The 15150-nt window shown below is 52.5% G+C and overlaps 1 protein-coding gene across 2 annotated transcripts in view; it reads left to right on the top strand.

The window, feature by feature from the left end:
• KCNH2 (potassium voltage-gated channel subfamily H member 2) overlaps nt 1–15150 on the top strand; it is a 78222-nt gene that overhangs the window by 30377 nt on the left and 32695 nt on the right. For both annotated transcript variants that reach the window (XM_033165563.1, XM_033165564.1), the window contains 3 exons: nt 2310–2474; nt 5034–5471; nt 6932–7146. In XM_033165563.1, the coding sequence (XP_033021454.1) occupies nt 2310–2474; nt 5034–5471; nt 6932–7146 (818 nt within the window). The remainder of the gene's footprint in view (nt 1–2309; nt 2475–5033; nt 5472–6931; nt 7147–15150) is intronic.

Below are 15150 nucleotides of genomic sequence, written 5' to 3'. Positions count from 1 at the left end.
AACACATGTCTATTTGGGAGGGTGTTTGGAGGAAAGACCTGATTGTGGCAATTGAGTCTTGTTGTTTTAATGGATTTTGTGGGTTTTTGTGGATTCTTAATCCCTTGTCAAGCACCCTGTGACAAAGGGCTGATTGCAGACGAATAATCTGGATAAACAGGTAAATTGGAAGAAAGGGAAAGTTGCATTTAAGGCACACCCACCCAAGAATCTTGGGAACCCCCGGAGAACTACAGTTCCCAGCACTCTACAGTTCCTAGGAATCTTTGGGTGGGAAAATGTGCTTTATCTGTCCTGTTGGGGAAACCTCTGTTCAGTCTATCACTTTCCCCTGGGGCTGAATTTCAAGCGTGACTCCTTCCTCTGCTGATATTCACCCCGATTATTTGCCACGACAATATTAGGGGGAGCGTTGCAAGAACAGAGCATGCTGGAAGCAGAACCCTTTGCAACATAGCTCCTCCGCAAGGCGGCTGAGCCCCGGAAAGTGAGGAAGACTCAGGTCCTGCCAGTGGGCTTCTTCCCACAGGGTTGGCTGTGGTGTGGGCAGGAGACTGGACTTGGCTGGGCTCCTGGGGCCTGATCCTGCTGCTATGGCAGGGCTCTCCTGAGGTTCTTGTGACATCTTTCATGATGCAAGAGAAACAGAAGGCTGTGTGTAGACGAACTCCTCACACAATGAAGAGTTTAGCTTCCTCTTCAGCAACCTGGAGGCTGTCCCCAGTCCTGCTTTCAGAATTAACTCAGGAAAGAATTGGAGTAATGCAAATATTTAAGAATACAGTTGTACCTTGGTTCTCAAACGCCTTGTGACTCAAACATTTTGGCTCCCAAACACCGCAAACCTGGAAGTGAGTGTTCCGGTTTGTGAACGTTTTTTGGAAGCCAAACATCCGACTCGGCTTCTGATTGAGTGCAGGAATCTCCAGCAGCCAATCAGAAGCTGCGCCTTGGTTGTCAAATGTTTTCGGAAGTTGAACGAACTTCCAGAACAGATTCTGTTTGAGAACCAAGGTACCACTGTATACCTTTTGCGGGTGTGTGTGTGTGTGTGTGTGTGTGTGTATGCTCCTTCACCTAGAAGCAAACCAACCATGGGATCAGGAGGGGGAGGTCCACTGGGGAGGGGGGGCTGCCCCTCTTTCAATGTCTTGCCCCAGGCCTTCCTCCCCCCCTCCAGCCTCTCTTCCTCCCCGACCATTGCTGTGTGGGGCTGCTCATTTCCTCCTAAGACGAGTCCTCCTGGATCAGGCCAGTGGCCCATTAAGTTCAGCCTCCCGTTCTCACAGTGGACAAGCCAAATGAGAAACTTGCAAGCAGGATTTGACCCCGGGAGCTCCCTCCCACCCTGTGATTTCTGAAGGCAACTGGCCCCCAGAAACCCCTCCATGGCCCTCTTCTCCACGAATCTGCCCAACCCTGTTTAAAGTTCTCCAGCTTGGGGGCCATTCCTGCCTCCTGGGGAAGTGAGTTCCACGATTTAACTATCCACAATTTAACTATTATTATTATTATTATTATTATTATTATTATTATTATTATTATTATTATCTGTTGGGGTGTGTTTTGTTATTACAAACTTATTTGAAATTTTCCGAAACAATTACCAAGCGTAGGTGTACGGATGTTAAGTCTTGTATGCAGCTATTCCCCGGCAGAGCTTTCTGCTTCTTCCTGAATTTGCCCAATCCCCTTTTCAAGCCTTCAAGGTTGGTGACCATTCCGATGATCTCAGTCTCTTAATGGCTTCTCCAAGGCAGTGTTAGAAGCTGAGCTATAAAAACTAGGAGCCAAACGGCACCTGAAACTTGGGTTTCAGTTGCTCCAAATGAATGCCCAGGCACCCTGCGGACCAGTTGATTCACCAAGCAGCGCAGCGCCCATAGAGGGGTTTCTTGGGTGCCATGCTGCCCCGCAAGCCAGCTGACTGGCACAGCGGCATCGCCAGCCAGCCAGCCAGCCAGGTGGAGATGGTAGTCGCCAAACCCGGCAACCAGACATCTCTGCTTCCTCGCAAAAGGCTGGTTGTCTGTTGCAAAATCAATGTGACTGGCGCCCAGTTAGGTTTGAATGTTGCTTCAGGGACATAAGGGACCGGGGGCGCGGTGGGGGCACAAATGCAACTCCTTGCCAAGGATGCCAGGGAGCCCTAGGTCTGCCTCTGCTTCTGGTCTCAAGAGAGCTGCTCTCTCTCTCCCTCTGCTTTCTTGGTGCTGCCCAGCATTTTACCAACTTCCTTCCTCTTTCCTGAAACCTAACCCCTCCCTCTTCTCTTCTGCTCCTTTGCGCCCCACCCCCCCACCCTGCAGGGAGCTGCTTCCTGTGCCTGGTGGACGTGGTGCCAGTCAAGAACGAGGATGGCGCCGTCATCATGTTCATCCTCAACTTTGAGGTCGTGATGGAGAGGGACCTTCTGACCAGCCCCGTCAAGAACACCAACCACTGGGTCTCCCCAGCCGCCTGGCTACCCACAGGTAGGGGGGGGGCTGTGTGTGTGTGTGTGACCCTCCTGCAACCCCCTCTCCCCTCCCACCCCCGGAAGGCTCTAAGACAACCTGTACGCAGGTGGAACATGGGGTGGTCTCAGGGCCAGACTGAGGTTTGAGGAGGCCCTAAGCTCCTGAAGGGAATGGGGCCCTTTCTATGTCCACCTGTCCATTGTCAACAACAAATTGCCACTGTTTTTTGTGTTGAATATATGCTATATGGCAGGGGTAGGCAACCTAAGGCCCGGGGCCCGGATGCGGCCCAATCACCTTCTCAATCCGTTCAGCGTGTTTTTACATGAGTAGAATGTGTCTTTTTATTTAAAATGCATCTCTGGGTTATTTGTGGGGCATAGGAATGTGTTCATTTCTGCCCCCCCAAATACAGTCTGGCCCCCCACATGGTCTGAGGGGCGGTGGACTGGCCCACGGCTGAAAAAGGTTGCTGACCCCTGCTATATGGTAATTTATCGGCCTAATAGGTATCTAAAGCCATTTGCACATCACAAAATATGTATTTTATCAAAGCAATTGTTGAACTGGAATACAATAAGAAGAAGTATATTAATAGTGAAATAATTACCATGGATATTTTGGGGAGCAGGCTAGCAGGCGGGGCCCATAACTTACATCATAGGAGCCTACACAACACAACACAAAACATGGTTGCTGTATGTAGGTTTTATTTTATTTGTTTTTTTATTTTAAATTTTTTGAAATGTACATCCAGTGGTTTTTTCCCTTTAAAATTTTTTGGGGCCCCCAAGAGAGTGGGGCCCTAAGCTAGGGCTTGTATACCTTATACGTAAATCCAGCCCTGGGTGGTCTGGAGGAGCCAGCCACCCACTGCACCCACCCTCCCGCTGGGCCTCTTGCCCACCCTGGGCTGCCCAATTCCTCCAAGGATGCTGTCTCAACCTGCCTGCCCCCTTCCTCGCCCTCGGCTGCAGTGGGGCTGCCCACCCTTGGCGGCTTCTCTGCTGGAAAGGGACATATACCATATTTACTTGAGTATAAGCCGACTTTCCCAGCACATTTTCTGTGCTGAAAAAAACCCCCTCGGTTTATACTCGAGTGAGGTGGGCGGCAGCGGAGGGACAAGCGGCCGCTGGTCCCGCCGCCGCCGCCGCCAGCCTCTCGCAAGGGCAGGCACAGGAGCTGCGGTTAAGAAAGGTGCTGCGCTGCGCCTCTCCCAACTGCGGCTCCTATGCCTGCTCTTGTGAGCGGATTAGGTGCCTCGGCTTATATTTGGGTCGGCTTATACTCAAGTATATACGGGGTATTTGGTCAAGTGGGAAAAAAGCAGAGGTGGAGCTCTGGGGAGGGGAAGGGTTAGTGACTTCTCAGGACCGGCCAATCCGTCCTGTGCCCAGCCGGTTCCTCCTGCAAATGGGCAGAGCTGGTTTCTCTGGAGTTCTCTGAAAAGCAGCCCTGAGAGCTCGAACTGCCCACAAAGCTTCACAAAGAGCAAATTTCTCTTTCTTTCTTTTTGAAATATTTTTGTTTTTATCATTACAAATTTACACTCAAACAATTGATATAATTGTTTCATGAGATTATCTGAATCTCGTGACTTCCCCCCATCCCCTACATTGGTCCTTGTAACAGAGCTGAAATCTACATATCCGTACGTTCTCCACAATTTTCATTTTCCAAATTATTCATAATCTCCGTCACCTTACAAGTGCTTCTTAGAGTCCAACTAAACTTTTGATTTGCTTACAATGGTCTCCTAAGTAAATTATATATTTGTTCCATTCTTTTTCAAAGTCCTTCTTGATTCCTGAGTCTCCCAGTTAAGTCATTTCCGCATAGTCCAGCTGTTTGGCTTGCCATTCTTCCCTAGTCGGGATTATTCCTTCCTTCCATCTTTGAGCTAGTAGCATCCGTGCAGCTTTTGTCGCATACATAAACAGTCTTTTCTGGTTACAGGTAGGTAGCCGTGTTGGTCTGCCATAGTCAAAACAAAATAAAATAAAAAATTCCTTCCAGCAGCACCTTAGAGACCAACTAAGTTTGTTCTTGGTATGAGCTTTCGTGTGCATGCACACTTCTTCAGATACATGCACACGAAAGCTCATGCCAAGAACAAACTTAGGTGGTCTCTAAGGTGCTACTGGAAGGAATTTTTTTTATTTTTATTTTGTTCAGTCTTTTCTGGTCTTTTGGAATCTCGGTACCTATAATTCCTAATAGGAAAGCTTCTGGTTTTTAAACAAATGTTAACATTTTTTTCATTTCATTATATATCATTTCCCAAAATGATTTTGTTACCTTACACATCCACCACATATGATCGAAATCTCAGAACCCTACAGAGGACAAAGAGTGTTCAGCGGTAAGGACTAGAATCTAGAATGGTTGAGTTGGAAGGGACCCCCAGTGAACATCTAGTCCAACCCAGGGCAATGCCTGAATCCCAGCTGAATGTCTTGATGGGGAATTCCTCAGGCTCCCTCTGGGAAGGGTTGCAATGGGGCCTCATCCAGGGTGAGTTGGGAGGGGGCAGCCCCTAACACCTCCCCCCCAACTTTTAACCCTTTCCAGGTCGGGGCAAGTCCTTCCGCCTGAAGCTCCCGGCGCTGCTGGCTCTGGCGGGCAGCAAGCAGTCTCTCCCGCAGGATGACCCGGACGAGGCGGTGGTGGTGGTGGACTTCTGCAAGCAGAGCAGCGAGTCGGTGGCGCTGGACGAGGTCACCTCCTCCCTGGACAACAACTGCCTGGGGTGTGGGGAGCCGGAGGACCGGCAGGCGCTGATGGAGCGCGAGGGGGGCAGGGCCTCGGAGCCACCCATCACCCATTCCTCCCCCCGAGCCGAGAAGACCCGCCTCAACCTGGACGCCTCCTTCTCCAACTGCAGCCTGACTCGCACCCGCTCCCGGGAGAGCTTCTACAGCGTGCGCAGAGCCTCCTCCGTGGACGACATCGAGGCCATGAAGGGCGAGGGAGAGAAGGGCCGGGGCCACAGCCGCCACGCCAGCACAGGTAGGGAGAAGAGGGGCTGGGGGGGGGCTCAAGGCCTTGTCTGCCCTTCGGGTCCCACGGCAGAGTCACACCGGTCCAGTCTCTCCGCCTATGGGAGCCCCCAGAGTCCTTTGACACCCTCGGCATGGAATCTCCAGAGCGCAAATCAAAGCGCTCACAATATGTTCAACATGCACAATCCACTGGTGCCAATTCCAGGGGGCCCTGGGGGCCCGGGAACCCACAAAAATGTTGTTGTGGGTGCTCAGCACCCATCCTCGGGGCCTTGGGCATGACTTCCTGTCTGAGGCCTCGGGGGGGGGGGGCCTTGGAAGCAGCGTCTGAGGCCTCGCAGGGCCCCCACTTCCGGGGGCCATGAGGTCACATGGTGTCAGCATCACTGGGCACCCATGATCTGGGGCCCAAGGTGGTGCCCCAACATAATCAATATATTTAATGAAATATATATAGTTAAATGCACAAGTAGTAGAATCCTAGAACTGTAGCGTTGGAAGGTCATCTAATCCACCTCCCTACAAGGCAGGAATTTAGATTGAACATTTTATTATTATTATTATTATTATTATTATTATTATTATTATTATTAATAATACCCCGCCCATCTGGCTGGGTTTCCCCAGCCACTGTAGGCGGCTCCCAACAGAACACTAAAAACAGAATAAAACTTCAAACATTAAAAACTTCCCTAAACAGGGCTGCCTTCAGATGTCTTCTAAAAGTGGTATAGTTATCTCCTTGGCATCTGATGGGAGGGCGTTCCACAGGGCAGGCGCCACCACCAAGAAGGCCCTCTGCCTGGTTCCTTGAAGGCCCTTGGAGCTGGACCTCAGTGTCCGGGTTGAACGATGGGGGTGGAGACCCTCCTTTAGGTATATATTAAGCAGATTTAATGCACAAACAGTTGTTTGTGCTTTTGCTAGCAATGCATGGCACAAAGAGCAAATTGCAAAGGGTTTAAGATGTTTTTCTCAAATGTTGCCAAGGGCCAAAAAAGGCATTGTGGGCCATGGGTTAACCTCTGGAACTCCCTCCCACAGGAGGCAGTGATGGCCACCAGCTGGGATGGCTTTGAAAGAGGATTGGGCAGAGGAGGAGAGGGCTGTTGGTGGCTCCTATCCAGGATGGTTAGACCCTGGAAACCACGGAGTGTAGCTCATGTGCTCAAATCCTGCTTGTGGGTTTCCCATGGGGGCAACTGAGTGACCCCTTTGAGAGCAGGAGGCCGCACTCGGTGGGTCCCCTTGGGTCTGATCCAGTCCTTAGGGGACAGTCCCTTCTAGGGGGAGCATTGCAGGAGAGTCCCTGGCTGTCTCCCTGGAGGCTCAGCTGAGGCAGGCTAGTTGAAGAGGCTCCGGAGTGTGTTAGGGGGCACGGGGGGGGGGGGGGGGTCCGGAGAGATGGAGGAGGAGGCCGGCAAGCTCTTTGGGGGGTTTCCCACCTCGCCTCTGTGTCCCCGGCAGGCGCAATGAACAACGTCCGCAGCCACCTGCTGAACTCCACCTCCGACTCGGACCTGATCCGCTACCGGGCCATCAGCAAGATCCCCCAGATCACCCTCAACTTTGTGGACTTCAAGGCGGAGGCCTTCCTGACGTCGCCCTCCAATGAGAAGGAGATCATTGCTTCCAGCAAGCTCAAGGATCGCACCCACAACGTCACCGAGAAGGTCACCCAGGTAGGCTGGCCGAGCGGGACCCTCTGGGTGCAGCGGGGGGAGGCCAAGGGGGCCGCAAAGACCTGGAGATGGTAGTCAGGGGTGGCCTGGCAGAGGTGCCCAGAGGCCCCAGCAGCTGTCTCCGAGAAGGGACAGGGACCCCTTCCAGCTATTTATTACATTTGATTTTGATTTAATAGTTCTGCATTGCAGGCAGTTGGACTTGATGACCCTTGGGGGTCTCTCTACGATTTTTGATTCTGTAGCCAAGTTTGGGCCTCTCCCCATAGAGGCTGCAGAGGAAGAGATGAAGGGATCATTAGTCTTTATTACATTTTATCTTGATTTAATATTGCTGCATTCCTGGGGGTTGCCCTAGATGACCCTTGGGATCCCTTCCAACTCTGCTATTCTACGATTCTACGATTTGTATTCTGCTTTTCCAGCAACAACCATTGAGCTCGCAATAATCACAACACAAAGGGGCCCTCAGCGAAAGGCCCTCTGCCTGGATTGGGCCCCTGCGTCCCAAGTGTTGACACTTCCCTCTGCCTCAAAGTAATCCTTGGGTGTTTGGAAGGGAGATGGCATGTGCTTGGGTATTCTCTGCGAGAAAAGGCGTTCCAAGCATTGGAGGATTTCTCTCCCAGGCTCTGCTCTTCCTTTCTGTGTCTTGAGTGTTAAACTGTGGAACTCCCTGCCACATGAGGCAGCGATTGCCACCAACCTGGACGACTTGGAAAGAGCATTAGATAAATCCATGGAGGTGGAGAGGGCTATGGAGGGCTCCTAGTCAGGATGGCTCTGCTCTGCCTCCACTGCTAGAAACCACAGGAGGGGAGAGTTGCTCTTGTGCTTGAATCCCGCTTGCGGTTTTCCAGCTGGAGCTTCTGGTTGGCCACTGTGAAAACAGGACTAGATGGACCCCCTTTGCCTTCAGCCAGGCTCATTCGATGTTCTTGTGGAACCTCCAGACCCAGAGACAGTCTATCTAGACTCTGAGGTTCTTAGGAGTATTTGACCACTGTGAGAACAGGATCCTGGACTGGGTGAGCCAATGATCCGGCAGGCTCTTCTTAGCTGGGAAATAGGAGGGGGGGGGACACAAAATGCCCCTCTGCTTCTCCCTCCCTCCCAGTTTCCCCTGACTTCTGCAAGCCCACCTGCGCCTCCCTCTGCATCCTTCTCTTCTGCTGCCTCTCTTTCATGGCCGTATTGGGGGTGTCAGAGTTGGCTTGGCTGCGGGCGGGGGTGTTGTGTGTGCCCGTGATGAGGGGGTCCTCCCCCCCCCGAGATCTCTGGGTGCCTCCTCTGCCCTTGCGGGACATGCTCTGGCGGTCTGGATTAGGCACAATGTGGAGAGCAGCCAGGGGGCTTCCTTTGCAGCTGGGAGAAAAAGTCTGGCCGCCAGAGGATTTGGCAAAGTTTAGTCTGGATAAGTTTAGTCTGGGACGCGGGTGGCGCTGTGGGTTAAACCACAGAGCCTAGGGCTTGCCAATCAGAAGGTTGGCGGTTCGAATCCCCGCGATGGGGTGAGCTCCCGTTGCTCGGTTCCAGCTCCTGCCCACCTAGCAGTTCAAAAGCACATCAAAGTGCAAGTAGATAAATAGGTACCACTCTGGTGGGAAGGTAAACGGTGCTTCCGTGCGCTGCTCTGGTTCGCCAGAAGTGGCTTAGTCATGCTGGCCACATGACCCGGAAAAACCGTCTGCAGACAAACGCCGGCTCCCTCGACCTATAGATCGAGATGAGCGCCCCAACCCCACAGTTGTCTGTGACTGGACCTAACAGTCAGGGGTCCTTCACCTTTATTGGCCACTAGTGACCAAGTGAAGATTCCCAGGTGCCAGGATGGGCCCAGACATCGCCACCATCTGGGGATCCTTGGATCTGGACTGTTTTCACTAAGACCACAACCTGTATAATTCTATCCATTATATTTAATCTGCACAATTGGATCCCCACGCTATGAATAGTCCGTGTCACCATTCGGGAAACGGTCAGAATAGGCCAGGGGTCCCTTTACCTTTACCTAAGAGCCACCTTCAGATATCTGAAGGGCAGAGCAAGCTTCTTTTCTGCTGCCCTTTCCAGAGGGCAGGATCTGAACACATGGCTCCAAGTTGCAAGAAAGGAGATTCTGACTAAACCTCAGGAAGAGCAAGAGCCATTGAAGAGGGGAGCAGACTCCCTCACAAGGGGGCGGATTCTCCTCCATTTGAGATGGCCAGGCAAAGATACGGCGGCTAATTTTATTTATTTATTTATTTATTTCATACATACATACATACCCCGCTGATCTTGCTGGGTTTCCCCAGCCACTCTGGGCGGCTCTCAACTGAATATTAAACACAATAAAACATCAAACATTAAAAACTTCCCTAAACAGGGCTGCCTTCAGATGTCTTCTGAAACTCAGATAGCTGTTTATTTCCTTGACATCTGATGGGAGGGCGTTCCACAGGGCGGGAGCCACCACCAAAAAGGCCCTCTGCCTGGTTCCCTGTTACCTCGCTTCTCGCAGGAAGGGAATTGCCAGAAGGCCCTCAGAGCTGGACCTTAGTGTCCGAGCTGAATGATGGGGATGGATACGCTCCTTCAGGTCTACTGGGCCGATCTCTCACCATAGCTGTGAACTTTTCCTTTTTTTGCGGGAAATTCCCTTATTCCAGCGCAGTTTCCCATTGCAAAAAAAGGGAAAGTTGACAGCTATGGTCGTTTCCCAATGCAAAAAAAAAAAGGAAGGTTGACAGCTCTGTTTCCCAGAGCTCAGCCTGGGTGAATGCAGGGGTGTCTCTGGGCCACGTGCAGAGTGCCTCTCTTGCCACTGCTTTTCCTTGGGATGAAGGAAATAAGAGTGTCCTTCAAAAAAAGTGCACACCTCTCCTTCCAGGAAATTGATGGAGGAAAGATCTGCGGCCAGAGAGGGGGAACCATATTAAAATGCTTGGCGGGATTTATAGCTGTTTTCTCCCTCTGCCTGGCTTGCAAGAACCTTCCCTGTAAAATATGACCCTCCCGCTCCCCGCACGTCCTTCGTCCTTCGTGCAGCTGCCAGGCTCCTCGTGAGAATCTCCAGGCCGTGAGGAGGGCGGAAGGATGGAGAGCAGGTCTTAGTGGAGTGACGGGGAGCTCAATCCGAAATAAAAGGAATCCGCTTGGACGGAGCTTCGCTCAAGCTTCTCTGCGGAAGGGCCGGAAGGGCCTCCTCCTCCTCTGGGATGTGGATCTGTGCAGGGATCCTGGCTGGATGGGAGGCGCTAGGAAGCAGGTGGGGCCACTTTCTGTGCTGGGGGGTGGGGCGGGGACTTTAGTCCCAATCAGGCTCAAAGTTAGGATCCTCTTTTCCAGCCTTACCTAAAGATGCCATAATATTAGAGGCTACCATCCACACACTTTCTCTGTGCAGATACTGGTGGTTAGGTAAACCTCTTTCTAAACTAAAGATAAAAAATTGTCCAGTAGCACCATATAGACCAGGGGTCAGCAAATCTTTTCAGCAGGGGGCCGGTCCACTGTCCCTCAGACCTTGTGGGGGGGCCGGACTATATTTTGAAAAATAATAATAAATGAATTCCTATGCCCCACAAATAACCCAGAGATGCATTTTAAATAAAAGGACATTTTCTACTCATGTAAAAACACGCATTAAGGTTGCAAAAGAAATGGGCTCTTGGGGAGACGGCGAACCCCCCAGGACCTCTGAGCGTCTCCCAGTAAGCATGTCTCTGGAATGGCATGTCCCTTCACTCCAGGGTGCCTCTCTGCGATGCTTCTCTTATGAAAAGTGCACACAAGTCTTCTGGCATCACACAGCAAGAAGAAGGAAACACCCGTAGATCTAAACTACGTTTTATTTACATTCTATACAGAGAATCCATAATCACGTCTGTGTTCTCCAAGCTCTGGCAGAACAACTGTTGCATACTGCAAAAGTACAGTCCAATAACACGCTCAGTCCAATAACACGCTCAGACGGTCCAATAACAGTCCAATAACACGCTCAGACGGAAGAGATAAGACAGTCTTCCATTCCCACACTCTTCTCAGACATCTCATGTGGTTTATACTAACCATACCAGCAGCATCGGCTGCATGAAATCCCAACAACCTCCCCCATTTTAGGTAACTGATGCTGCGTAAGTAAGAGCAGCATTAAGTGACATAAACAGACAGTTGTCATACACATAGTATACTCCTGTTGTACCTATTCCACCTTTGGAACTCCCTGTAACTGGATTGACCAGTTCATACCTCTGAAGGTGTATCTGAAGAAGTGTGCATGCACACGAAAGCTCATACCAGGAACAAACTCAGTTGGTCTCTAAGGTGCTACTGGAAAGAATTTCCTATTTTGTTTTGACTATGGCAGACCAACACGGCTACCCACCTGTAACTGTTCATACCTCTGGTTACCTTTCTTCCATGGGATGAGAGCGCTAGCTCTACCTTGGTCTGAGGAAACAGTGTTGACCCTTGCAACCTTTGGGCGTGGTTTCGTGTCCTGTGTGGACAAACCCTGTACCTCATTCAAGACCTTAGCTTCTGAAACCTGGTGTGAGATGCAAGCCACAGCTATATTTGCAGCAGCTGTGTTAGCAAACTCCTGAGCATACCTGTTGGCTGGTTTACCCTTCGGAGCTCTCTCTGATCTGCATATCAAGCGCAGGTCTTCCTTACTGGCCGTCTCCTCTTTGGGAGAATAGCGACCGACAGTGAACAGTGGCTCCTCCAATTCCAGTTCAGACTTTAATGATGGTCTGGACATTGTTTGTGCACTCCTAGCAATAACTGTGTAACATGAGCAGTACACTATCAGACAAAAGCCTTATCTCCAGCACGTTTGTCATTCACAGGCAATACTCTTCGGACAGACATTTTGCTATCAGGCGTCTGCAAACAGAGTGGTCTTCTTTTTATTAGCACTTCCAGCTGACACTAATTAAGGTCACAGTGCCAAATGTAAAGGAAAAAACTCTGGAACCTTTCAGAAACTTCAATTTGTTTCTTTGCAGAATGATTCCCTAACACACAGGTCAGCAACGTGCAGCCCACAAAGACCGTTTTACAGGCCCCTGAGCTGCCCCTGAACCGAGCTGGCTGCTCGGCGAGTCCCTGCGCACTGTGTTAAACCGGCGCAGTGCTGAAAATCGTGCCTGCGCACACGCAGATACTGAAAATCACTTATGTGCATGCACGATTTCCAGCATCTGGTCATGCGCAGACGCGATTTTCAGCATCGTGCTGCGCCGGTCCGACCCACAGACGATCTCCATGGGAGTGATGTGGCCCATGGCTGATAAGCCTTGCCAACCGCTGCCCTAACACATAAGGGGTCAAACCCAAGATCTTGCATGGAAAGGAGACGCTCTAACCACTGGTCTACGGACCCCTGGAGCTTGTATTGCCCTAATTCTGCCTGCCATTTGAAACCCTTTTTAATGCTGGAACCTGGCCTGGGACCTAGGGCAGGTAATGAATAAATAGATAATAGTTACAATTAATAAACAATGAAAATACTTAGGGGGAAGTTGCCCACCTAACTCCTCCTCCTCCTCCTCCTCTTCTTCTTCTTCATTATTTTATACCCCACCCATCTGGCTGGATTGCCCCAACCACTTCCACATTGATAAGGGCAAAGAGGAGGAGGAAGCTGCCCCCCCCCACATAAGAGGGCAAAATCCCATCAGAAGCTCCATCCCCATCTCTCTTCCTCCCCCCCCCTTGCCGCCCCCCAGCACCCTTCCTCTGGCCCCTCCCAGGGTCCTGGCTCTCCCCCCCCCCCGCAGAACTTGTCAGGACAGAATGAGGCCACCTCCTTGCGCACTGTGGTGGGGAGGGGCTGTGGTGTGCTTGCAAAAGTGTACGTCCGCCCTGTCCGCCCCCCCCCCCCCGCGGCAGCCAGAGATGGATCCATCAAGAGCTCTGTGCACATTGGCCTGATGAGGGTGGCATCCTGCCAGGGCCTCCTGGGCTCAGCTCCCCTGAGTACCTGCACTCAGATGAGGATGGGCAGAGAGAAAGGAACAGGTTGGTAATTAAAGCAACTCCTCTCGGAAGAAAGGTTGGCACATTTGGGAAAAGGTGATTAAGGGGGATTTGATGGAGGTGTTTTGAGATTGTGCCTGGCGTGGAGGAAGCAGAGAGAGGAGAGTTTCCCTCCCTCTCTCCAAACGCTAGAAGTCCTGAACATCCTCTGAAGCTGAATGCCAGGAGATCCAAGAAAGGAAGCATTACTTCATGCAGCGCAGAGTTAAACTGTGGAACTCCCCGCCACAGGAGACAGGAGCGGTGGAAGGCACTGAATCTGTCAAGGATGCTTTGGTTGTGAGTCCTGCACTGCAAGGGGCTGTGGGGGCCACAAAGGCTCTGCTCGGCCTCCACGGTCAGAGGCAGCAATGCTTCTGAATGTTAGTTGCTGGAAGCCACAGGAAGGGAGAGGATGGTCCTGTGTTCAAATCCTGCTTGAAGGTTTCCCATAATGGGCATCTGCTTGGCGCCGGTGACAAGAGAAGGCTGGACTAGGCAGGCCATTGGCCTGATCCAGCAGCTCTCCTTATGGTATTATGCAGCCTCCAGGCCCAGAGGCAGTCTATCTGGATTACTAGATTCTTGGAGGCATTCAGCCCCTGTGAGAAGAGGATGCTGGACAGAGCCGAGTTTCCGCTCCATGTGCCCTCTGCCCCACGGAGGCACGCCTGGGCCTTGAGGCTCTTCCCTGATTCTGCTCACTGCCGGAAGGGTCTCCAGCCTGATTCCAGGTGGGGGGAGGCTGAGATGGTGATTCCTTGTGGCTGCAATGCCTGTTTTACAGGGGGTTGGACTAGATGGCCTATGGGGTGCCCCTTCCGATTCTATGATGAGAAGGTTCATTGGAGGTTTTTAAGCAGAGGTTGGGTGGCCCTCTGTCAGGAATTATTCAGCCGTGGCCCGTGACTCCTGTATTGCAGGGGGGCTGGTCTAGATGGCCTTTGGGGTGTCCTATGATTTTGTGCCACTTCAGGGTGGAGCAGTGGCAATGAGGACAGCAAGTTATAGGGGACAGGGGCTTAACAAGCCCCCTACCCGCCTCCCCAGCTCCAGGGCATCTCTCCAGGCTCCTAATCCCCCCCAGACAGCATTTGACTCCCTCTCTCTTTGCTTAAGCGAAGGGCATCTGGTGGGTGGGTGGGAACCTGGGGGGGGGCCATCCCGGGGCCTGGCCAGCCCGTAGCTCAGCGGTAGAGCTTGACATGTGGAAGGTCCCCCCTAAGAGCCCCCACTGGCATCTTCAGACGTCCTGTTTCTGACTCCCCCTAAGAGCCCCTGAACACAGGCTTAGTTGGACCAGGAAGAGGCAGCTTCCGATGCGCCTGTTTCAAACAGGAACGAGGACTAGAACCTTACTTTATTTCTTTGGCGGCAGCAGAGCCCCTGCTTTGCGGGACGAAGGGGGCAGATTCAGCCGGAGAGAGTTGAGGAAGAGCGACGCCCTACCCGAGACCCGGGGGAGAACGGCGGGCTGCTGCCGGCCCTTGTGTGCGGACAGTGCAGAGCAACTTGGTGCTCTGAGGCTGCTTCCTCCGACGAGGCTGCGCTATAATCCAGCCGGGGGTGAGGCGAACCTGGCCCCAGATGTGGGGAGCCAGATGTGGGGCTGCTGGTGCGCCCACCCTGGGGATGCGGCGAGGCTCCGCGGAGGCCGCGAATGATGGATGGGTGGTCTTCCTGCATCCCTTCGTCAGGAGAAGACCCCGAAAGGTCGCCCAAAGGGTCCGCCGTCCTTGCGACGCGGCTGGAGCGAAGCCCCTCTTCCGTGGGGCGGGGGCTGCTTGCGCACGCGCCGTCTCCGACTTTATGGCCCCATAAGTCCCGGCTGGAGGGCGGAGAGCGAGGGGCTGGGGGTGTCTCCGCCAAGCAGCCGCATCGGAAGCCTGCAGCGCCTCTGTCTCCCGGCGCGCTCCAAGGTGACCCCCGTGCCGCAGAGGGGGGCCCGGCCGAGGTGCCGCCCCCCCAGCCAGGGACAGGACCGCGCAGCGGGAGCGG

Source organism: Lacerta agilis, chromosome 12 (genome assembly GCF_009819535.1).
Source record: "Lacerta agilis isolate rLacAgi1 chromosome 12, rLacAgi1.pri, whole genome shotgun sequence".
Lineage (NCBI taxonomy): Eukaryota > Metazoa > Chordata > Lepidosauria > Squamata > Lacertidae > Lacerta > Lacerta agilis.
This window is presented reverse-complemented; position numbering and strand designations above follow the sequence as displayed.